We start from the raw sequence: 25,032 nt of genomic DNA on the forward strand, positions 1-25,032 counted from the left end.
TGGAATTAACAACGAAAACGTTGCTATAAATAGTTAACATAAATTTCAAAAATTGTATAAATTCGAGTTGTATAAACAAAAGTTTATTTTGTTTATAAAAAAATATATATCTGTATAAATTAGTATTATGTGTTTAGAGCGAATGTATACAAAATAAATAATACATACCTAATAAAATGTACAACACCCACCAAAGGAAGCTCTTGAATATAATTTTAACAACCAAGGACAGACTTATTAGTGTCAAATCTATATGGAGCGATTGGATCACTGGCAGAATCCGTTCAGATGTTATAACAACAACAATGGAGAAAACTGCTCCTGAATAGAAGATGCCAAAAATTAAAATTAACAAATTATATTGTATTCTTTATGATAAAGAAATAGAATTTGAAAACGGAATAAATCAGCGATCAAAGTCCTGTTAAAATGTAAGTAACGAGTTATATTTTTAATAGTTAAGTTCTCACTTTGGTTCTGAAGAATGTTACCGAAACATATTAATTTATTAATTTAATTCGATGTTAAATTGAAAATTTAAGAAAAGTTTATAAGTATTTTTTATAACGACCGAAATTAAAATATTATTAAGCTTTCATTTATTATTATTTCTTTGTAAATGAATGGCTTGACGCTTGACGCGTGCAACTCAAAAATAAAAAAAGTAAGTAACCCGTTAATGATGGTTATTAATAGATTATAATGAAAACTATTTGTTAAAAGGAAATTACACTTAAAATAATTCGGCACTTGTACTATTTTAATAATGCTTGTATAATTGTTATGCTTGTTCTTTCTAGGAAATTTCATTTTTAATAATCAACGACGAATATCATTCGGTATTTAAAGCTTCGATTTTCTCTGTTTGATGGTTTAGCTTACTTTTTTATTGTATTATAATGCAAAATTAACTGCTAACTGCCTGAAATAAGAAAATTTAAATAATTACCAACGAAATATAAAAGTTAGGTTACCATTATTATTATTATTTATTTATCAAACTTTATGTTTATTCCGAAATATTAGCTGTTTTTATATATATTTTGTTTCTTATATTGTCTTTACACTGTGCAAGAGACATGAATATGTTTATATTCTTTATATGTTCGAAATAAAATATTACGGCTTAAAGAAATAAGAAAGGTACCTTAACTTATATTTATTTAATTTTTTAAACATAATTTTTGTATCTCATTAATTATGTTTTAAAATATAAATACATATATATTCTGATATACATTGATCAAAAAATTTTGCTATCAAATATAGAGAATAGTAATTAATGTATAATAATATAGTCCTCGTTGATCTTTATATTCATTTTACTTATAAGAACTATTCTTGTAATTAGATTACTTTATTCACTATGAACAGGAAGTCTGGAAAAATTCCCAAGATATTAAATGAGGAGATATTTAATAAAATGAAGGATAAACGGAAAAAACAATTAACTTATTTATTAATTTAAGGAATATTAAAAATATAACTCTCGTTTTAATTTTTAGATTTTAATGTTCACATAATTAATGTTAATTGACGCATATTCGGATATATAGGGTATAGTCTACTGAATATTGAAAGAAAATGATTATTCAAGAGAATTTATGTATATATCAATAAATTAAAGAATAGAAATTTAAATTGTTGACGTTTATTAAGTTTATCATAATACATGGACCAAATGTTTAAAAATTTTAGAGGCAATTCGCATATTCTAATTCTATATTATAGGAGTGGCTAAAGACTCTAAACGTTGTTCAGACAGTAGCCATATATCACCTATCAAAAATAGGATATTACTCTGAGTGGCCAAATTATTAAAGACATTATATTAATATAGTGTTCATCCTCCTTTAGCTTTGAACACTAACATAATTATTCTAGACAGATTCTACAGGTTGTCGTAATATTACTTGAAGCTTTGGAACGTTGCTTAGGAAATTTGAACAATGCTCAAGAATATTGGTTCATGCTAACATAATAGCAGCTCTCAGTTGATTTAAATTGGATAGTGGCATTTCTATCTTTTCCCACAAATGCTGGATGGGGTTGACATCAGGTGAATGAGCTGGTCAGTGAAACAAATGCTCGATTGCTCTCAGATTAATTCATGAAACCAATCTAAGACCAAAGAGTCTGATGAAAGGCAAATTGTCCTGTTGAAAGTGTCCATCTGTATCAGGGAACACAGTAGCCATCAATTAGTGTATGTGGTCAGCAAAAATATTGAAAAAATTTATGGTATTAAGAGATGTTTTCAGGTGTTTTAGGGGCCACGTGTGTCTCAGGAATACATTACCAGACTATTATTCGACCATTAGCTTGTAGGGCTGTCACTCGGCAAGATGGGGCCACGGATTTGTGCTGCTGGCACCATATTTTGATCCTGCCATCAGCATAGTGGCGAAGGAACCGAAGATCGTTGGACCAAGCAACTTTTTACACTCCTCAAGTGATGTTCCTGGCATAGCAGGTACACTTTCCTGTTTTTATGTACATGTAATAGCAAAGGCACTCTTGATGGTCTTCTGCTGTTATTAAAACATATCTGCAACAAGGTCTGGCATGTTATGTGTTCGGATATACTTTTTGCTTGTACTGAGCTGCAGTCTGTTATGTTGTTGCCCTTCTGTTGTCATGAACAATTCGTATCAGCCACCTGTTATCTCTTTGATCCACAAGCTTTTTCCGTCTACAGTTGCACTTATTGCTTGACATTTTTGGCCAACAGCCATTCTTGGCCAACAGCCATTCTCTGAACGCCCATGATACTGCTGCATGAGAAAAGCCAAGGATATTAGCAGTTTCTGAAATACTGGAACTGGATGTTCTTGCTCCTGCAATCACGCTACAACCGAAGACATTTAAACCTTCTGTGTTACCCATGTACAGATTAACAGTTCTCTTGATACCGAGCATGCCTTTTATATAATACTTATTGCTGCTACATCACCATGTGTCACTAATGGACTTAGCTAGGTTAAGTGATGGATTTCTGTAATAATTTGGCTACTCAGGGTATAATATATATAAATAAATTTCTTTATTCAGACGAAACTTTAGTAAGTTTTATACAAATTTTTGAGTTTGACGTTGAACGAAAAATACGTGTATTTAAAGGAGACAATCCATTAAAAAGTAAATACGGTACTAAAATTAATTTGCATATTTATAAGAAACATTAAACATATTTTGATTTTGTTTAAGTTCCATTCAGCCGTTCTACAGCTGTTCCCTATTTGTCTAAAACCTCAGTTAGAATCGAATGTTTTGGTATTATTCATGAATTTTATGAAATTTATAAAAATTTCATCCAAATGGAAACGCGTATTTAATGAACCGGGACTTTATTTAGATTTAAATCACTAATAAAGTTTTACACTTGTAAGTAGGGCTATGCTAAACTAAAATTTTGATATCGATATCGATATCAGGCTTGATATCAAGTTTCCTTCGACATCTTTGTATCTTTGATTGATATCTTTGTAAAGAAACTGATTTAAAAGCGTAAACAAAGCTCACTGCTACTAATTTGTCTTCAATGTTTTCCGTAAATATATAAATTGATCTTAAATTTTTTTACGAAGTTTTCTTTTTTTAACATTCATATTTTTCAAGTATTTTATAAAATCCATTATAATATATATTTAAATATATATCGATGACTTTAATTAATAAACTGTAACATTGACAGCTTTCTATTAACTAAATGTTCTAAATGTTATCATCAAAATATAGTCTATTGTATATATTTTTAATTATTTTTTGTATTGTTATAATATTATTATTAGTATTTACAAGTATATTTTTATTTAGACCATAAAATATGATTAATAACATTCGCTAATAACTAATTCTAACTTCTTACTTTTCTATAGTTTGTTAACAATTACTAGGATATCGCTATACATATTTATAAATTATTACTATATATTAAATTATCATTAATATAATTTATTATAAATTATAAATTCATATAAAAATATTCCTGAATTAGAAATAATACTGATGAGGAAATTAAAAAAACCGTAATGCATTTATGGCCCCGTTGAACGGCTGTTTGTGAAATAATAGATTACAAGACATGCCTTAATTATTAGATATTTGTTCTAAAATAAGAATTTTATTGATATATATATTTACTTTTAAATATATTGTTTAAGTATTATTCAAAAATTATTAATAAGTAATTAATTAATTAAAAATATTTCATCATTTCCCATATCACAATTAAGTGGGTGATATATGACATGCTTGTAATAAGTAGACCTATTTATTAAGCACAAGTTCAAATTACACTTCGTAAATATGTATATTTTATAAATTTATTATTATTATTATCGAAAACAAAATATTTTTTTCATAATTAAAAGCTTATTTTGTATTAAAAGTAAAGCTTTGTTTAATATGGACAAAATGTCGAAAATGAGTTGTCATTTGAGTAATTCGATACAATTTATTCGAATATAAAGTACAGTGATTTTAAATTCGATACGACAATAAAAGAATTTATAATGATATAAAGATAATTTAAAGAATAAAAGGCTAAGAGTGTGATTCGTAATACTGGATGTAAATAAAATAAAATAATATTAATCAAAATAAATAGTACAACATAAAATAAAGTCGTAAAATAATAATAATATGCTAAGTAAAACGAACTATTGTTTAGAGGAAACATCGATGAAAATGATAGTGTAAAACTTAAGTTTTAGTGAATAAATTCTGTTATATTCTTAGATATTAAGCTATTATATAATTATATAAATATTTCTCTTAATGACTGTGTTCGGGGGTTAAGGGACACCAAAGAAATTGTCTTTCGTTGAAGAAAGGCGACCAAAGTACACTAAAATTACCGTATCTTTCATTTTATAATAGATTTATAGAAATGCATTAAAAATAATGAGAATTAATTTTCCTTGTATTAATCCTGATAGTTGACGTATAATAGTTTGTTGTAAATAATAATTTGAATCTTTCGTTAACTTATTTTAATATAGGAAAATTTTCAATGTTGCTGACAATTTATACCCTTAGAAATATTAAATAAAGAAAATAGTCTGGAATTATCGATGTTATTATTTCAATTATATTGTATTTTTTTTTTGGTCCTTAAATTCTTATGAAAAACACACTCAACAATTCAAAATGGTTAGGAACTGAAATGTTATTGATCGAATAGAAATGTGTTTTTACCAGTTTCAAATCTTACTGAATTTAATCAGAAAGAAGAAAATTAATGCTAAGAAAACAACAAACTTGAAAGAGTTCACTTGTTTACGGTTGGAATAAGATTTTTCTTAATCAAATTGTTTGGTTAAACTTTTTTTAAACTCTTTTCATACAGCGACCACTAAAAGGCCATAATTATTTGGTTAAAGTTTAGATCCTTTGAGCCATTCTTCGATAAGCACTTCGAAGTGAATATTTTCTTGCTCTAGAACAGTACGAAAAAAAAAAAACAAACTATTTCGTGAAATAAAAACACCATTTTGCTATTGAATTAATAACTTTATTTTACGAATGACTTATTTTTAACAGAAAAGATAACACATTATTTAAAGAAAACGTTTAATTGATATTTTAAAATTTAAGTAAACTTTTTCCTGTATTTTTAATTTGATTTGAATTTTGATATAATTTCTAGATTTTATAAGTTTTCTTTCTAATGTCTTCGTTTTATATAAAAACTAAATATAACTATAATTAGCAAAATTATAATGTAGCCTATTTAAAAATTATTTCAATAAATGAAATATTTTAAAAGAAAATTAAAATGAGTTAATTCCATTTATTCCGCATTCATATAATTAGCCTGTAATTTTCTGAGTTTAATTACTTTTTCTCCCGCAGGAAATGGGAAAGAAGAATGAAAGTAGATTGTTATTTATTTTTTATCTGCATGTTTTTACTTCTTATATTTACCACCATGATTGCCATTATCATATACTATAAAAGTAAATACTTTGAATGTTATTAATTTTTTTAAAGAATAAGAAATAATACAAACTAAAAATATATAATATAATTTATTGTTCTGTTCTTTGAATAGGTATAAACTTAAATTTTCCAAAAGAGGAAATATGTTTAACATCAGTTTGTAAAAACGAAGGTAAGAATATTTTAAATATTAACATATAAAACTTTAGGGAAAAATTGTATTGTCTATTGTATAATTTACTATTATGTAATAACGCTAAAGATGTTTTAAGGAACTACAGAGAGCATATGAAAACCGGCTACATCTTACAGAATTAAACAGTTAAATTTACAAATAAACTCTAACAAGACTGAAATAATCATCTATTGCCTGACAAGAGTATCAACTTGTAATATATATATTTTTTATTGATAATCAAAAATTGGAAATCGTTGACTGAGTTCAGGATTTACGTAAAATATTTGATTCAAAACTCGCAAATTGCATGTAAGAAATTTAATCAAACAAGTCTCAATTCGTAGGAGATTGCTATGGCGAAATTTTAGAATAGATTCTACTAGAACACAGAGTATTATATTCCACCAAAATACAGTCTCTAATAGACTATACCTTATCTATTTGGGTTTCTGCCCATTCATTTATCCGAAATAAACATTATTCAAAATTGGCTAAAATTTATATTTCACTTAAACTTTCTCGTTTCCCATTTACAGACCAGTTAGAAGTCGCCTAGGTTTGTCTAAGTTTTATAAACGCACTGAATATTTCGATTAAATATATACTTATATTTTAACGGTCTACTCCCATCCCTATATATGAACCTTCATATCACCTCTCAGTACTAGAAATACTACTTGTTTATATTCTCCATATTGTTGTCTTAACATTAGCATAAAATCGATTTTTACTGCTGCCAGGAAGCTACCGTAAAAATGGAAGATAAACTATATCGAACTTTATCGTATGAAAAAAGATTAATTGGTAGTCAAGTAAGTAGAGACATTTTAAACCGATTCAAGAAGTTACGAGTAGTGCCTGGAATCATCAACGTTATGATAATTGTTGTGTATGACTAATATGAAACTGCGATAATATCACACGGTGTATCAAGTGGACAAACAATTAATGCAGATTATTACTAGAAATATCTAGAATATTATCTTCTCCCGGATGCATGGTGCAAGTGATCTGTTAGAATTACCGTTCTGTTCATTATGTTCGTTATCAAGTGTAAGGGTATTTGCAGGTGGGACGAGAAAGTACCGGAACATTTTTCTTACAAGTTCCTGAAATTATTAATCCTCTACGTTAGACATTAGAGTTATAAGTTATATAACATGTAGTTTATGAACATCCTATCCGGAGACATAAAATTAATTATAATATAATTAGTTCCGCGATGAATTTTATCGTATATGACGTCATTGGAAACTAGTGTCAACAGCAACACTATATTACATTTTCCCACAAGTCATTTTTTATAATTCATTTCATTTTGTAATAAACTAGATTAATGGGAACATTTTAAATTTCTCTAATTTATAAATGATTTAAAAATGAATAAAAATGAAATTTGACATTTTTAGCTGGACGAATATTGCAGAATATGGATAATAGTGTGAATCCTTGTGATGATTTTTATTCTTTCACTTGTGGATCTTATTATAAATATAAAGATGTATACAGCGATTGGATAAATCCCCTCACAGAATTAAGAGGATATGTGAAATTTTTACAAAAAGGTAATTTTATTATTATAACAATCAATATTTAATACGCCAAAAACAAAAACATTTTAATTTATTTTAGAAACACTAGAGAAACAAGAAGAAGGTTTACCTAATTATGTAGAGAAAGTAAAGATGTATTACCAATCATGTCTAAGAAAATGTACGTAACTTAATGGAATTAAACTTGTCATTACTTATATAAGCTATAATGCATGCGAACGATAATTTTTCTATCAATGATACATAAACTAATAATTTTAATTTAAACAATCACATTTTAGCCACTTCTGTTCAAAAAATTCTGAACGATTTCCTGCAAGCAACACGAATTCCAAGTTGGCCTTATACTGATAATGTATTTTATAAATATTCAAATACAAACGTTGAGGATATTATCGCAAAGTCTTTTATTTATGATGATACTGGATTATTTTTTTCAATTAATTCTTATCACAAAAACGGATCTTTATATTACATAAAGGTATATTAATATATTTGTGTATTACTCACTTCTTTAACCAATGCCTGTATAAGTTTTATTTCATAAATTTATTCACAATAATCACAGTGATTATGTTACTTTCTTAAATTGTTTAATAGTAAAAGCTTTGATAAAATTTATTTTTTTTCAGATATTTCCAGGAAATGGTGCCATAAATAATTATGGATTACTGAATGATACAGATGAATATTTCATTTTTTTAAAGCAGAAATATATTTCTCTATTTAGATATGTTTTGATGAATATTGGATTAAAATCAGAAAAAATAATACAGATAATGGACGAAGTTATAAATTTAGAAACTTCTTTAGCAGAAGTAAGTTTTATAGTTAGATTTGGGTCGAAATGGTGGGAGAAACTCAACGTCACGTATGAGAGATCTGTTAAAGGGAAGATTTTATACGGAAAATTGTATTGTCCCTTATTCAGTGTTAGAAATGTGAAGGAAACCCGGAAAACTCCACGTGGCCAGCACGTTTGTCTCGCTCGGTGGTTTTATCAACTGCAATTAGACCATAAGTACAGGAACAATCGAGTTAAAAACCCAAATTACTTATTTATTATTTAATCATCATTATATTATTCATAAATGAATGATGAACAAATAATATTTCATATTTCATTGATTTAACTTAGTATAATATGTAGATTATGGAAAATAATGTGAAATTATTACATCACATTATTATCATAGAAATTGCTTTCATAATATATTTTATCTTTGAAAACCATATCCGTTTATGTGAGAAGTGTGTGTGTGGATTTATATTAAAATAAAAATCATTTAAAATGTAAACTAAATTGATTTTAACATTTTAAATGATATCTAACTGAAATAAATCGATATTATTTTTGTATTTTTTCATAGATTAAGGAAAATGAGAGAAGTGATAACTTTACAATGATTACAATAAAAAATTTGGAATCTTCATGCAGCGAGGTAGTTATTAAATCATTCGAAATACATCATTTTTCTTTAGTTAATTATCTTTATATCTATTAGATCAAATGGACCTCTCTATTTAAATTTATGTTCGAATTTATGGAGCATCCTCAAAATTATAGTAATGATATTCAATTAAAAGTGGAAGATATGGAAATAATGTTGGATCTATGCAGATTAGTAGGAAGAACACATCCTAGGTAAAGTATTTTTGATTTATGTGACTTGTATTTATGATTAATTAATTCCCTCTAATTAGTTAAAATAATTTTAACGATAAATAAAGCTATCATTATTTATTGAACAGAATATTTCAGTTGAATTTTTTTTATGTATTTTTCTCTCTATTTTTAGTTTCTTTTTTACATTTAATTGACAGAATAATCTACAATTCAATCGTTTGGAATATATTCATCAATTATCTGTATCAAGTAGATTTTGTATTTCGACAGTTAGCGACAGATTGGAAACGTGATATTTCAATTGGATCTAGTTATTTCAAATCTAGAAGTATTCAAAAATGGAAAAAATGTCTTGCTAATTTAAAAAAACCTTTCCTAGTTGGATTGGATTATTATTTATTAAATTATACTCAATCAGAAGAGAAAATTAAAGAGGTATGTTTAATAATCAGTTTTGTTTACACTAGACTTGTCAAGTGGAAAATAGTTTTATTTATATTATAGATAAAGAATTTTATTAAGCAAATTTTAAAATCAACAGAAGAAATATTTTCCGAAGAAAAGTGGTTAGACGATTTTAGTAAAATTATTTTGAAATCAAAAGTAAGTTATATTTAGAAAACATATTACCGGCATGAAATTTCTTGTGTCTTATTATAATCTGCAAAATAGAAATATTATCAATTTGTTAATTATTTGAACAATCCTAAGAAACGAAAATATATTTTTCGGTTTGTCTTTATATCTATACTCTCTTTAAATGCACAATTTGAAGACGGTCGGATGTCCGTCCGTAATTCAGAGTCAAGCGTATTTACCCCGGTTGTAATTATCATCAACTTCACTCGCATGACATGATTTTATTATACGTTCTATCTTCCGGTTTTCGCGATTGTTGGAGAAAATGGTCGAATTCCCGATCGAATCTCTCGTGATATTTTATTTACCAAGAGCGTTTTAATTAAAACAACTTTTCTTTTAAAACAGATTTTGGTTGAGGTTTCGGCTTCTGGTCGAGACCTCACAAAAAAACCTTTATAGATGGTAAGTCCCGGATATGTTGAGTCCAGTCTCTTACCATCCGGTCTCCTCCATTCTGGTCCTAGCTAAACTCGCGATGGGCCTCGGAAAAAGTTTTTCTTATTAACCACGCGGCGGAAAGGGCTCTAAAAAACGCACAATATGCATCGTTTGTATGTAAAATAGACTTATACATTTTTTTAAATACACATATTACTAAAATTTTATTTATTCCAAATTAATTGGGCTGCAATTTTAAAAATTTGTAGATCTATAAATTCCCATTGTCGTCCGTCCGTTTGTCCGTCCGCCTGCCTTTCCTAGATCTCGAGAATGGAATTAGTTAGATAAAAACCGAGACCAGATATGGAACGATTAGAAGCAGGAGACCTCCCTATTAACTATATATAAACTTCCAATGCAAACTAGAAGTCACGTTATTTCAATTCAAAAATTCCCCTTCCGAAAGCAGTTAGGTGGATGACCAGTACGTCTCGATTGCTAAAGGAAAAGTATGATGTACAGTACAGTACAGGGGCAAGTCACTAATAATTGAAGGTGGAGAGAATATATTTTAAATTAAATAAATTAAAAATATGATGAAAAATTGCAGCATGGCACTGTGACGATGTCACAATAAATAATTGCTCGTATTTCATTTTAAAGTTGTTCATTAACCTAAATTAGGTCACCTAAGTTAAAAGTTATTATTGTTAAAAGGATCTTTTATAAAATTGTATTTTTTCATTGCAAAGTATTTTAAAGTTGAGTTTCCAATAAAAAAGGCTAAGTTTTAAATACATGTTGCTATTGTTATCTATTGCGCAGCTTGATTTTCTACAGGGAAAAATTTACAGAATGCATTAAAATTATTTCAAAAGAATTTCAAATGTTTTATTTAAGTAATATTTTAATTATGCCTACTTTTCTCTTATTAGGACTCCAAAATAATTGGATCATAAAAATTTATTTATATTTATTATATTTTAATACATTTATGCAAATATATGTAAGCTTTTAATTAAAATAAAAAGCTGTATTATAATAAGGTCGGTCGCCGGAAATGTATCGTCTGAAACGCAAAAGTAATAAATGGTGAACCTTATTTGGGCGAATTTGTCTTCAAATATTAAAAAAGTAAAAAGAACCATCGGAGGAAGAAATTACGAAGAACCTTGTTCCTTACGATTACTGTGTAACTAAGCGGTCTTAGGGTTATGATTTCTCTGGACTAGGCGCTAAGAATTTCACTTTGGTTTTATTACTTCGAAAATTTCTTGGGAACATTTAGCCTTTTGGAGAGCCAAGATTATCGGTACTGTCTAGTTCTTCGTAGTGACTACCTGGCCAGCTCCCCGTGGTGTGTTAGGTCTTGCCCATAATGGATACCAGCCAAATATAATCCAGCTGTACTAAAGCTGGATTATATTTGGCTAGATTAATATTAGACTACTTTTTCGTGAATAAAACCTGTTCGAATGCATTTACAGTATAAAATAACAAGTTGAAATGAAAATAGCACGATTGGAGATGGTCTTTGTTACTATTATCGTATTCGTACAGCTTCTGCAAATTTTCATGAATTTTAATAGATCCAAATTATGCAGTGCAGTAGAAAAAAGAAAGAATTTTTAATTGTTGAATATCGCTTCATTAGGCGGATAACAGCTTAATATCGGCAGAAATCTTTCTACATTTGTTTAATAACAGATCTGTACTTTTATTTGTAATCATAAGCGAAACATTTCAGTTTATTGCTTGTGCTGATGGATATCGATTGCTTTCAAAGTATTCATATGTGGTCGTCGCTCGCCAAATACTTTATTTTTTTAACTTCTGAAACTTGAACGGGGTCAAAAATAAACTCTTAAAGAAAATTTAAATTAAGAGAAATTAGAATTTTTTTTCGGGAATTCCCGGATCAGGATCTTAATATTAATTATATAAAACTTGAAAATAGAATTTCTAAGCAAAATTTTGCTTAGAGATTCTATTTATTTGATGAATCGAAGATAAATAGTTTATTAAACTAAATGTAAAAATCCTAGCCGAATTTCACTTATTTTTTTAATTTCATTTTAAAAATAAACATGAAATATTTATTATTACCAATTTTAAATATCTTTATTTCCGTTTTATAACACTACATAATTTTTACATGAAATTTCTACATGTTTACTATAGGTAAGAAACATAAAATTTCGTATTGGATATGCAAATTCTTCGTTTGTTATACCGAAGTTAATAGAAATATTTTCTAACGTAAGTTAAAAATGTATTATTTCTAAACTAATATTAGTAAATTTGGTTAATGTTACCTATGGTTCCAAAATGGCGGCTCGTCTCTGATTCTAGCAAATAGAATTATTACCAACAAATTCCAATAATTTTGTTGGTAATAATTATGGTAATTTATTAGAATGGGTTAGGTTAGGTTAGGTTAGAACGTGCGTCCCCACTGTTTCCCTTCTATTGGAAACAGTGCTGGAATCAAAGACGAGCCGCCATTTTAGAACTATGAGTAACATTAACCGTAAATTTAAATAAATAAATATATATATATATATATATTTAAATTTAGATAGATATATAGTTAGATAATATATAGCTATATTATCTATATTATAATTGGGCTGCAATTTGAAAAAATTGCAGACTTATAAATCTTGTACAGGTATAAAAATTTTTAAAATGACAATCAAAAACTGAAATGTTTTAAAATCAATTTACCACTTTCACACGCCACTTCAATTCTGTGATATATGAATGTATAAATAGAGTAAATTAAGATTGATTCAGGAAATAGAAATATCATTCAATTTCTCAGAATTAAAGATAACTAAATAATTATTCAATATGAATTGGTTTTGATTCAATTTGAGAAGACGGAGCTTTTTATAATAATAAGTATTCACTAAAACGGTAGATATATTATAAATTATATTTAGAATCTTAAAAAAATGAAAAATAAGAATTAATCTATCAAAATCTATTACTAAAGATACTGTTTTATTAATAGTATAAATAATTATTTTCCGAGGGAAAAATAAAGAAAGCCTGGTAAGCAATAAATGAGTAAAAATACGTTCAAGACAGTTATTGTTGAGCCACACAAAACATCTGTTTACAGAAAGTTTATTATAATTTCCAGATATTGTTATTTATAACTTTATACAGTTATCCCTATGTAGTCATTTCGTTTTATAGCAAGGATTTGATTGTAGTATTAGTAATGTTCGTTTGTGCTCCATACAAAGGATTTCTATTTAATACAAACATGGTTAATTAATTTAGATATTACGCTTGAAATTTCTAATTCTATAAGTCATATCGTTTAGTACTAGTTAGGAAATTTTACGCATTATGCTTAAAAGGAAGGTTGCTTAATCCAGGTACAAATACTTTGGGGACCGTACAATTTTTCGGCCACTTTTGACTCCCTCTCTCCCTCCCTGTTGTGTAAAATGATGTTATTTTGGCAAACCCTTTACTTACGTATACATAGACCACCTTAATATTGAAAAAATGACAAAAACGCTCTTCAAGTATTTTCTGAATGATAGTTTATTCACATGACTAGTAAATAGGCATATAAGAACGTTCGTACGCCACTAATATCACTAAAAAGTCCAGGTAGACAATGTCTCTCCTCCTTCTCTCTCGAATAATGATGCAACTCTCTTCTCCCTTAAACCATGCACGTAATTAATGGACGACACCTAAATTAGCAGTACTATTGATATGCCGAGATCGGTCGTTTTGTTCGCCAAGCACATATTGCTTGTTACTTCGTATAGTCCAGTAAACTCAGATTTCATTATAAATATTTACTTGAATTCGATGATATAACTTTTTTAGTATATTTAATAATTTAAGAATGGAATTACTTAAATTAATCTTTATTTTTATCCTAAATTTATTTATTAAGCTACATTTTCACCCAATGAGCAGCATTATACGTCTATTAATTGTTTTTATATCCCATTATATTAATCTTAAGCACTGATAATTTCTAAACGAATAAATTACTATCTTGTTACATTCCAAATTAAAATAATCAGCAACTTTAATACCATATATTTAATGCTTAAAATTACAAAATAAAACTTCAACAATGATTCAGAACAGTCAGCAATAAATAGTTATAGTTTAAACGAACCACGGTTTGGAATGTTAAACTTCATTCGTGACTTAACTACGTTTAAAAAGGTTAAATTAATTCTTGACAAACTGAATTTCTTAATGATAAACGGCACCAATTTACCAAATAAATTAAATATTTTTCTAACCGTTCGTAAATATAATAATTATGTTGATAATCTAAAAGTGATGGAATGTGTCGCGACAATATAATTAAATTAATGCTTTAAAGTAATTTTAAGATATGGTTAATTTCATTTCTGTGAAATGTCTAATAAATATTATGTCAAATATTTGTATTTTATAACAATTTTATTAAGGAAACGACGGATAAAATAGAACTTTTCTGAGATTTACGAAAGTAATTGAATTTCGTAAAGTTATAAATATACAGAAAAATGCTGTATAAGTTTTCAAACACTAGAATTTATTCTACAAGTAGAGAAAAAACAAATAAAAGCTTCTTTATTTTCGCTTATTCTGGTAATTTGCAATCGTTTATGCGAAGATTTTTCATGCTCTTTGCTGGACCATTAAATTTTCGTAAATACAGTAGAGCGTCGATAAGTGGAACCAATTGGGGACTGGGGTCCTTCCAGTTAATGATTTGTTCCAGTTTCCGACTTTGTACGAAAAAATACATTAACCTGTCCGATGTTCAAATTTTTCTTCGTTGCGTATCGCTTCCTGTTGAATTTTTCTCCGTTGCGTGTCGCTTCGTGTTGAATTTTCGTCGATTTTAAGCCTAACGAAAATTTTTATAATAATCATCGAGGCTATCGTATCGTTAAAAATTATTTCTGCATTTTGTACAAACAAAATAAATATATTGAAGAATATAAAAAACATGAAAATTATACTTTAGAAGTAAATTTAGTATTAAAAACATTCGATTCAGCACGACACAGTCCGAGTGAAAATCGTTCCACTTTCCGGCCATTCCACTTACCGACGTTCCACTTATCGACTCTCTACTGTAATTACTTATTTCCTTAGCTAATATTTTTACGTTATTTTTATCAATGGTACAGTTATATTTTTTACAATGAATAAACAACGGATATTGTTCGTACTTACAAAAATGTAAAGAGCATATAATGATAATAAAAATTTAAATAGAGGACTGGAAATAGGTGACGTATGGGATGATATCATCTTTAGTAATAAATGCTGTGGATGCGGGTAGAATAATGAGAAAGTCTTATGTATCCCTGCGCATGGTTTTAATAATTGTAAATTTATTTCATTGTAGAAAGGCCAGTGATAGCTTTTTTTTAACCTTAATAATTTGTAATTTACCTTATTCATTCGTAATTGTGTACTTTTTAGAACAATTTCAGCCTGAAGAGGATGTGCAGCGTTCGAAATACATAACATTAAAGGTTTATAAAAAAAGTTGATTTTATGGTCTTGGTGTTTAGTAAAAAACGGTTATAAGAGACATAACATAAAAGTACATGTTATTAGCCAACATAATGTGTTTTAAATAAAAAAGACACAAAGTTTTCTAAGAAAAAACCGTTCCATAAGTCACTAACATTAAGAAGTCACTAAATATATTTTCCTTAAAAATTAAATTGTGGTTATTCTTTTACATATACCGGTAAGTTATTTATATTATAAAGAATATTTTACATCATTATCAGCTATATAACCATATTGCCATTGGAAATAAAGATCAAAATAACAAAAACAAATAAATGTTTCCCGTGCCCGGTTATTCATATTTAATTTAATCTTTCTAGAAAAATTTTATTAGAGTTTTTCCCCTCTTTTTCTACAGCATTCTTAGATCTAAATCATATCAAACATATTCAACTTTTGTATTGAGAATGTTTTCTTTATAATTCGAAAATATATTTTGTGATTTCGCAGTGATATAATTAAATAGATAAAAACTTTTATTAGAATTTAAAATTAAAAAAAAAGTGTTTTAAATTTCAATTTAAAAAAATATAAATATTTTAGATTAATTTAGATATTGGACTTTCACACAGAATAATAAGAATCGTTTACCGAATATAATCTTTTGAAATATTTATAAAACGTCGTTAATAGTAAAGAGCATATCTAAAATAGAGATTTTTAAAATGCTATGTGATTCACGAAGAGTGATAATTTATTTTTTAGACAGGATCGAAAACTTACCTTATAAATGCCACGAGGTTCAAGCGAGAGTATTTTCCGAAATGACCGGAAGATGACATTTAAGTTAAATATTTGCTTCCGATCACGAATTAAATGATTGCACCTTGTGCAAGACAAAATATATTATATCGCTATATTTTAATTAAATTTTTTATTCCATATCAAACGCATTTAACCTTAGAATTAAATTTACTATCAAGATAGAAGACTTACGAATGTAGTTTTTTCATTCGAGTGAAAAAGTATCGAATAGTTTTGGTTATTAGATTATTTAATTAATTATTACGCTATATTCTTAACTCGTGCATTATTTTTAATATCTGATAATTCTTAAAAAATAATTTGATGATTTTAATGAACGAATACCCGATATATATATATACAATTTTTTAATTTAAGAATTCATTTATCAGACTTTTACTTCTTGCCAGAAGTATATTTAATACAAATAAAATTCTAGCTTAAGCATTTTATTTTGACTTTTTAATGATTTTATTTATAATACATTTATATTTTTTATTATAAAATTAAGCTCACGTATCGATTAATCTTTATTACCACAGTCGAACTTCAGTGCAGAGAATATTTATATAACAGCTACAGTAACTTATATGCTAATAATTTTGAATTATCTTAGCAACAAAAATAATACACTTGTATTCGTTTCTTCAGATTTACGGAATAGCCTTATAATTGAATAAATATTAAATATATAGGCCTATATATAACACACTGCTAATTTGCTTAGTACGGATGCTCTTTCCCAAATTCATGAATAAAAAAAAAAAAAATTATATATATAAAATATAAAACAGTGCAACTATTTATTTTAAAATATAAAAGATAAGCAATAGATAATTATTTACTGTACAGTACAATTGTTAACTACATGCGATTGTACAAATTTACTGTACAATCGCATGTAGTTGTTTCTAGTCAGAGAGTCATTTCTCTCTCTTTTACTATTAAATTTTATTAATACAATTCAATTAATACAGAATACGTTACTATTTTATAAAAATGTCAATTTCTATATTGATTTAACAAAAAATTTTTCACATCCTTGAAATTATATAGATCTTTTCAATTAAAAAACTGAAAACGTTACGCTTGTTATTGATCAATATGTAGGACTTTTAATAAAATAAAATAAAAACAATTAAATGGTGTAAATATTTATAATTTATATCAGATATAATCACGTTATGTACTTTTTTAAAATTTAATTTTACTTATTTATAGATCAACGTAACAGACAATTATGTACAGAATATTTTAGAAGTTGATAAATACATTTATATAGACACTTTTTTTGAAGAAACTTTATCTCAACTTTGGTCTCATTTGTGAGTAGTCTTTATTTAACTAAACTAGCAAAGATTAAGACAAAAATGATCTTAATTGGTTTTTATATAGAGGGCGATTTCAAGTATTTAAAGTAAATGCATATTATTCTGAACAACAAAGTTTTAAGGGAAGATTAAGTAAGTATTTGTTACATTATACCTAATAAACTCCAAATTTTTATATTATTATTAACTTTTCATAATCATTATTATTGATGACTTATTAGTTGTCATCACGAGTATAGTTTGTTGTTCTAAAATTATTTATTCGAATTGTACGGAATTGTAAACTTTAAATGATTTACACTATTATGTAAATCAATATATAATTTAATAAAATAATAAATAACAATGTTTCCAAGGGAAGTCCGTTGATTGATAAAGCGTGGACTTTTTCACAAATGTCACTGGTTCAATCAAATATTTTTTAATAGCTGCAGCTATGTAGGCCTATAATCTTTTAATTATGTAATCAGTTTTACAAATTATGAACGTTACTTCAAGCCTGAGAGAATCGTTCCATCACAGGAGAAACAAGAAGGAAGTAGAAGTCTACAGTGGGGTAGTTTAACTGAGAATGTTGACCATCCGAGCAGTGCCGTCTTTAGAACGTAAGGGGCCCTGGGCCAGAAGAATGTTGGGGGCCCCATGAAGAAACAGAATCAATACTAGATTACAGACCTAGGGGTCGCTGGTGTAGCTAGCACGGGCGAGACCGGTTACGGATATCCTGCTATCACCCTTTTAGTATATCCCAGAAAATCTATTGATCTTTTTTCTTTTCTCTTTTTTTTTTGTTTTTTAGCCAGTGAGATTTTTCACCCTGTACTCAACACTTCACACTACGTGTTGTAGGAGTAAGTTCAATCGTATTATTAATGGTTTCTTCATTTCAAGTAACCTATTTGTTTTCTTTCTAACTTCATTACTTTCGGATTCAGGGGCCCCTACGACCTCGGGGCCCTGGGCCCGGGCCCCGTAGGCCCTCCTCTAATGACGGCACTGCATCCGAGGGTGCCACCAACCTGTCTTTTGACCAGACGGCTAGAACGCTGGTTGCCATTTTCAATGATACGTTACTATTTTTCGAGAACAAAAACCGTTCACTTCAAGTTTCAACAAACTTTCAAGGTTTTTCTTAACTCCTATTGAATTCGATACTGTTATGTAGGAATGCAGTAACAGAAACCTTCGTCCTCACTCTTCAGTTCTAGAATCACTTCCTCTTGGATGGACTGATTTATGTCGATTCCTATTCTGTTTCTTCTGTCTTCTCTCTGTCTCTTCTCTGGAACCATTGTTTAAATCGAGTGTTTTAACCACAAACAGAGTTCAAGACACGCAGTTTACCAGTTTAAACTCACCAAGTCATAAGAGTTTACCGACCAATTCGCTTCTACTTCTGAATAAAACTGCGTTGTTCACATATCGCAGAGTTTCCAATAAACATCTCTAAGACGTTCTTTGTTTTAAAATAAGTTAAGCAGCAGCGCAAGTTTCTCGATTAGTTTTTTTTAATGATTTTCGTTAATCTTAGGTTAGTTGGACCCGAAATATTTCGTAGGAAGACCTCAAAACTAGTTATGCTACTGAAGATTTATTAAAACAAACGCAGTATCAAAACTGATTAATAGTGTTGGACCCTAATATTAAAAAGTGATGATAAGTTTATCAAGTACAAATGTAAAATCAATATAAAATGTCGAACTGTTACAGCGATTTTAAATCTTTTCACACTTGCGGACCGGCAAATATAGGAATAATATTTCGCGGACCGGCAGAAGGCTAAAGATAAATTTTCTTAGACTTAAACTTCTTAGACGGGGGTGACGCGCGCGGGGGTAACTGACCATAACATGACACTGGTTACTGTGTATTGCAATGGTGTTGCTTCCCTTCGCACGTCATCGCTCGCTCTCGAATGTGCGGTCGCAATAAAATAAGAATTTTTGCTACATGTCGCCAACAAGCGATCTGACGCAATACTGCAACACCTACTAAGTGTAACAGCAAGGGGTGTAAGATATGGGTAATTTTTCACGAGACTGACGCTCATTTAATAAATGCTACGCACAAATATAATTGGACTGTAATTTAATAAAAACCTTACGCCTATAAATTCCCACTGTCATCTGTTCACCTTTCCTTAATCTTGAGAACGGAGTTAGATAGATGAAATCCGAGACTAGATATAGAAACACCAGAAACAGGAGGCCCTGAGTAACTATATACCAACTTCCTATTCAAACAGGAAGTCGCGTTATTTCAATTCAAACATTTTCCTCTGAAAGATGTTAGATAGATGACCGGCAAGACTCTATTGTTAAAGTAAAAGCATGATGTACAGGGGCAAGCCACTACTGATTTGATAGTTTTAAATTAAATAAACTAAAAACATGATTAAAAATTGCAGCCGTGCATTGTGACGATGTCACAATAAATAATTGCTCGTTATTTTATAAATTTTTTTAATTATTATTATATAGTAATTAGAGTATTATCTAATCATTTTTTAATAAAATAACGATTTATAATAGACTTTATTTAAACAATTGCAAGTCTAAAATCCTATTACTTTGTTATTACAAAATTTCTTGCCAGTCTACGAAATTTTTCGCGGACCCAAGGTTGAAGAACACTGTTATGAGGAAACACGACAGAGATATACGAGACAAATGCTAAATCGAAGGGTCCTTCAATGTAGTTTTTTACACCTAATGTTTGTTGTAGGTGAGGTCGGGAAAACTGTTGCGAAGTCTAAGTTGCAAGTCTCAGTCAAGACGGCAACTGTGTAGAGGAAGAAACAGAGTGTTCTTTGGTTTGCTAAATTTGAATCTAATCCTTATCAATACAAGTTAGAAATAAATATATTTCCCATGTATAATGAAAATATTTAAATACAGTATATGTAACCATGGTTGTCAAACTGCTGCTCTTCTTGACCTCTTACTGTGGCCTTCTTACTTCCTCATAAGTTTTTTTTACTATTGTGTAGTGTGATATAACACACGGATTGTAAACGTATGCCATAACTTGATCAGGCAATGAAAGTTAAGGTTACGTTCGTAAAGTCAAAGAAGCTAAACGAATGTTAATGTAACCTGCCATAAAGTATCAGTAAAGTAACATTGATATTTACTATACAATACTGTTGACTATGGTATTTTTATTATACTTGTATATAATGTGAAATATCGTTGCAACAAAGGATGCGGCTTTAGTGTAAAAACTGAAATTTGCTTTAAAATGTTTCTAGTGAATGTATAAAGAATAAAATTTCAATATATGATAATCGCCATTTTTATTATTACTATGAATAAATTATTTATTCTTTTACCTATTTAGCCATACCACTAGGAATAATGCAACCTCCGTATTATGTACACGGAGCTCCACAGTAAGTACATAAATTGTAACGACAAGCAAAAAATAAGTTTTATAAAAAATACCATATATATTACATATATAATCTGGAAATCTTTGTTAACAGGTATCTAAATTATGCAGGAATTGGCAACATAATTGCTCACGAAATTTCCCATGGATTTGATAGTTTGGGTTTGTAATATAAGTTTGAAGTATTTTATACAATATTTTTATTTTATATTACTGTGGCGACACTCTAGTATTAACAGGAATTAAAATATATTATAAGGAAACATACGTAAATAATATATACATGAGTTTTTGTCACAACGTTAAGACTTTGATATTTAAATAAAAATACATATAAATTGAAATAAAACAGTCGTAAACAACGTAATTTGATTCTTTATTGATGATTAAAATATATTTCAGATAGGTTACAAAAGAAAGCGAGTGTGGAAGAAAATAAACAGGAAATTGAATGGTCGGAACAGTTTCTGCAGGAATTCGAAAAACGAACAAAATGTTTTATTAATCAATATTCTCAGTTCATTCTAGAAGGAAACATAACCGTAAGTAATTAATTATACTACAAAACAATTTAAACTGTTAATATATACTTTATATATTTTCAGTTAAACGGCAACAAAACTATAAAAGATGACTTATCGGACAATAGTGCCGTCGTTCAATCTTTTCGAGTAAGTTTTCGATATATTTTTCCTTCTAAATTGACATCCTGAAAACTTAAGCTTCCTTAATTATCATGGAATTAATGGTAAACTGTAAATAAAGTGTCATAAACAGGTTTCAAATTTTCAATGCAAGCCACAGAAAATAAAATTCAGATGAAATAAAACCAGAACACTAATGGGAAAACTTCACTACGAAATTATTATAGTCTATATATATATTTTCAATTAAAAACAATGGTTTTGACAACGAAATTTATTTAAAAATAATTTATCATTAAAATCTCATTTTATCAGTTTTATAATAATATTCTGACAGCTAAGACAAATTAATATCAGTTTCAAAACAGATTTTACTTTTATACTTTTACTAATTGACAATTGATATTGTAGGCTTACGAGAAATATCTCCAACAACACGGCGAAGAACCCAAGCTTCCAGGACTTAATTTTACAAATAAGCAAATGTTTTTCATCGGATTTGCTCAGGTATTTTTCGGTAGCTCGATTCATTTTATAATAATTTATCCATTTATCGTACTGTCCTATGGTAGTACGATAAATGGAGTACGAAAGAGTATGTCTATACTGTATAAAGACATAGAACCATATCTGATTATACAGTAGTGGCCAAAAATAGAGTTACCCTTGACATACGTTTTAAAAATGCAACCTCTATTTTGTTCACCAACTACTACATACAGTAATTAATATTGTAATAGTTGAAAAGAGCACAAAAAGAAAGTCAAAATACTCAATTGAATCAAACAGATTTTATTTTAAATAAGATTTACAAAAGAAAAAACGAAGTTTTTATATTTTACACTGACAAAAGTAAAGCTACCAAAGGAAGTATGCAGATTTATCAAGTATTTTTAGGACAAAATATTAGTATTTTGTGGCGTAACCAGAGCTTCCGATCACTGCATCACATCTACGCTCAATTGAATCAACTAAGAGGAATATAATTATTAAATGATATCAAACAAAGAATGGTGGCTATGAGTTTGAAGGAAAAAACCTTTACTGAAATTGATGAAATCTTTAATGTGCACAAAAGTGGTGAAGCGTTTTCAAATATGTGGGACTATTGTTACTGCCAAAAAGTCAGATAGACCACGAAAAACAACACCACAGTTGGATCGTTTGATCAAGCGTACGAGTTCAGTCAACTCTTGTTTGACTGCTTCTCATATTAAACGTGACGTGGGTAACCCAGATATAAGCTTAAGGACTGTTCGAAGACGTTTGACTAGTTTTGGATTACATGGGAGATGACCAGCAAAGAAACCACTCAACTCTGCAAAAAACAAAAAGTTGAGATTAGAGTTTGCACACGAACAAATCACTTGGACCGAACAAAAATGGTCCAATGTGTTATGGAGTGATAAATCTAAATTCAGTGTCTTCTCTAGTGATGGTATACGATATGTCAGACGACCAGTGAACATGAGATATGACCCAAATTACATAATTCCTATAATGAAGCATGGTGGTGGCTGCATAATAGTATGGAGATATTTCTCTTCAAAGGGAATCGGTCCAATTCATAGAATTAATGGAATAATGGATCGAACCGTTTATCGGATCATATTTCAGAATCAAATGCTTCCTTATGCACGTTCAATGCCAAGGAAATGGATCTTCCAACAGGACAACGACTCAAAACACACAACAAATTTGGCAAATCAATGGTTTTAACAGAAAAGAGTAAATCTTATGACATGGCCAACCCAATCGCCAGACCTAAATCCCATAGAGAATCTTTAGGATAAATTGAGCGCCGTATACGCCAGCCGTATATTCGAATGCGGATGAATTGTGGTCTACCATTCAAAAAGCATGGTCTGAAATCAGTGTTTGACAACCTAGTTGATTCAATGGAACGTAGATGTGATGCAGTGATCAGATCTGGTTACGCCACAAAATACTAATAGTTTGTCTTAAATATACTGGACAAATTTGCATACTTTCTTTGGTAGCTTTACTTTTGTCACAGTGTAAAATATAAAAACTTCGTTTTTTCTTTTGTAAATCAGATTTAAAATAAAATCTGTTTGATTCAATTGAGTATTTTGACTCTTTTGTGCTCTTTTCAACTACCACAATATTAATTATGTAGTAATTGGTGAACAAAATAGAGGTCATTTTTAAAACGTATGTCGGGTAGCTTTACTTTTGGCCACTACTGTATGTTCTGTTGCCTTCAAGTTGAAAATTCACGACTCAGCTTAAATCCTGCTTTATTTACTAATAAACAATAACTGGATAACTCAAATTTATTTATTGGTTAACAAAAGAGTACTTTAAAAAGGGCCTTAATTCCTAACTTGAATATAACACAACACACGATTGTTTCATTATCAGATGATACCAAATTAAACTTTTTAACGCTTTAAATCATTTACTTGCGGACTATTTCAATAAAAATTTTTCATTATGATTAGTTAATATGCTCATTTTTTATATTATACAGAAAAACTGTGAGAAGCTGGAATTTGCAAGAACATTTTACGAAAAAGATTATCATAGTCCGAGTAGATATAGGTAAAATAATATACATGTATTTATTTATATATTATAAAAATTGTAATTTACAGATTAGAAATACTTATATATATATATAATGTGTGATTATATTTTTCAGGACTTTAATTCCTTTAATGAATTTTCCAGAATTTTCAAAAGTTTTCGAATGTCCTAAGAACAGTAATATGAATCCCGAGAAAAAATGCATTATGTGGGGATAGATTATTGTAATATATACTTAAAGGAATGTAATTAAAATATTTATTTTTACAATTAATAATGTTTAAATTCATTAGTTAAAATGAAGATAAAGCAAAATATACTGATGATTGTAAATTACTTATTTTAAATTTACTGGAATTATTACATATTATTTCTTTGAAGTTTTATAAATATTTATAAAACTTCAAACTCACTATATTTATAAATATTTATATTTATAATTGAATTTTTCTCTTCTGAAAATAAATTTATTGAATATTTTATATAA

The 25,032-nt window shown here is 28.4% G+C and overlaps 1 protein-coding gene across 2 annotated transcripts; it reads left to right on the forward strand.

Moving 5' to 3' along the window:
• The first annotated feature begins 150 nt into the window (after positions 1–150).
• Positions 151–24,822, forward strand: LOC136985894 (endothelin-converting enzyme 1-like). Of its 2 annotated transcripts, XM_067283278.1 has the most exons (21): positions 155–431; positions 5,857–5,960; positions 6,056–6,115; positions 7,531–7,686; positions 7,754–7,834; positions 7,956–8,155; positions 8,307–8,492; positions 9,045–9,116; positions 9,180–9,319; positions 9,499–9,736; positions 9,806–9,904; positions 12,506–12,583; positions 17,852–17,955; positions 18,026–18,093; positions 21,301–21,352; positions 21,446–21,513; positions 21,754–21,893; positions 21,957–22,022; positions 22,407–22,502; positions 24,490–24,560; positions 24,661–24,822. In XM_067283278.1, coding segments are annotated over exons 1-21 (2,184 nt in total). In that variant the 5' UTR covers positions 155–429; the 3' UTR covers positions 24,764–24,822. The 2 variants fall into 2 exon arrangements, 1 of the variants encoding a protein (XP_067139379.1); XR_010882403.1 differs by lacking the exons at positions 24,490–24,560; positions 24,661–24,822 and having other exon boundaries at positions 151–431; positions 21,758–21,893.
• The last annotated feature ends 210 nt before the right edge of the window (positions 24,823–25,032 follow it).

The sequence above is a fragment of the Centruroides vittatus genome, unplaced genomic scaffold, assembly GCF_030686945.1.
Source record: "Centruroides vittatus isolate TY-2023 unplaced genomic scaffold, ASM3068694v2 contig_980, whole genome shotgun sequence".
NCBI lineage: Eukaryota > Metazoa > Arthropoda > Arachnida > Scorpiones > Buthidae > Centruroides > Centruroides vittatus.

Excerpts from the sequence above, each read along its gene's own strand:
- LOC136985894 (XM_067283278.1), top strand. Across the intron at positions 5,961-6,055 it reads CATTATCATATACTATAAAA|GTATAAACTTAAATTTTCCA; the intron begins GTAAATACTTTG and ends TTCTTTGAATAG. Across the intron at positions 21,353-21,445 it reads TATGTACACGGAGCTCCACA|GTATCTAAATTATGCAGGAA; the intron begins GTAAGTACATAA and ends CTTTGTTAACAG.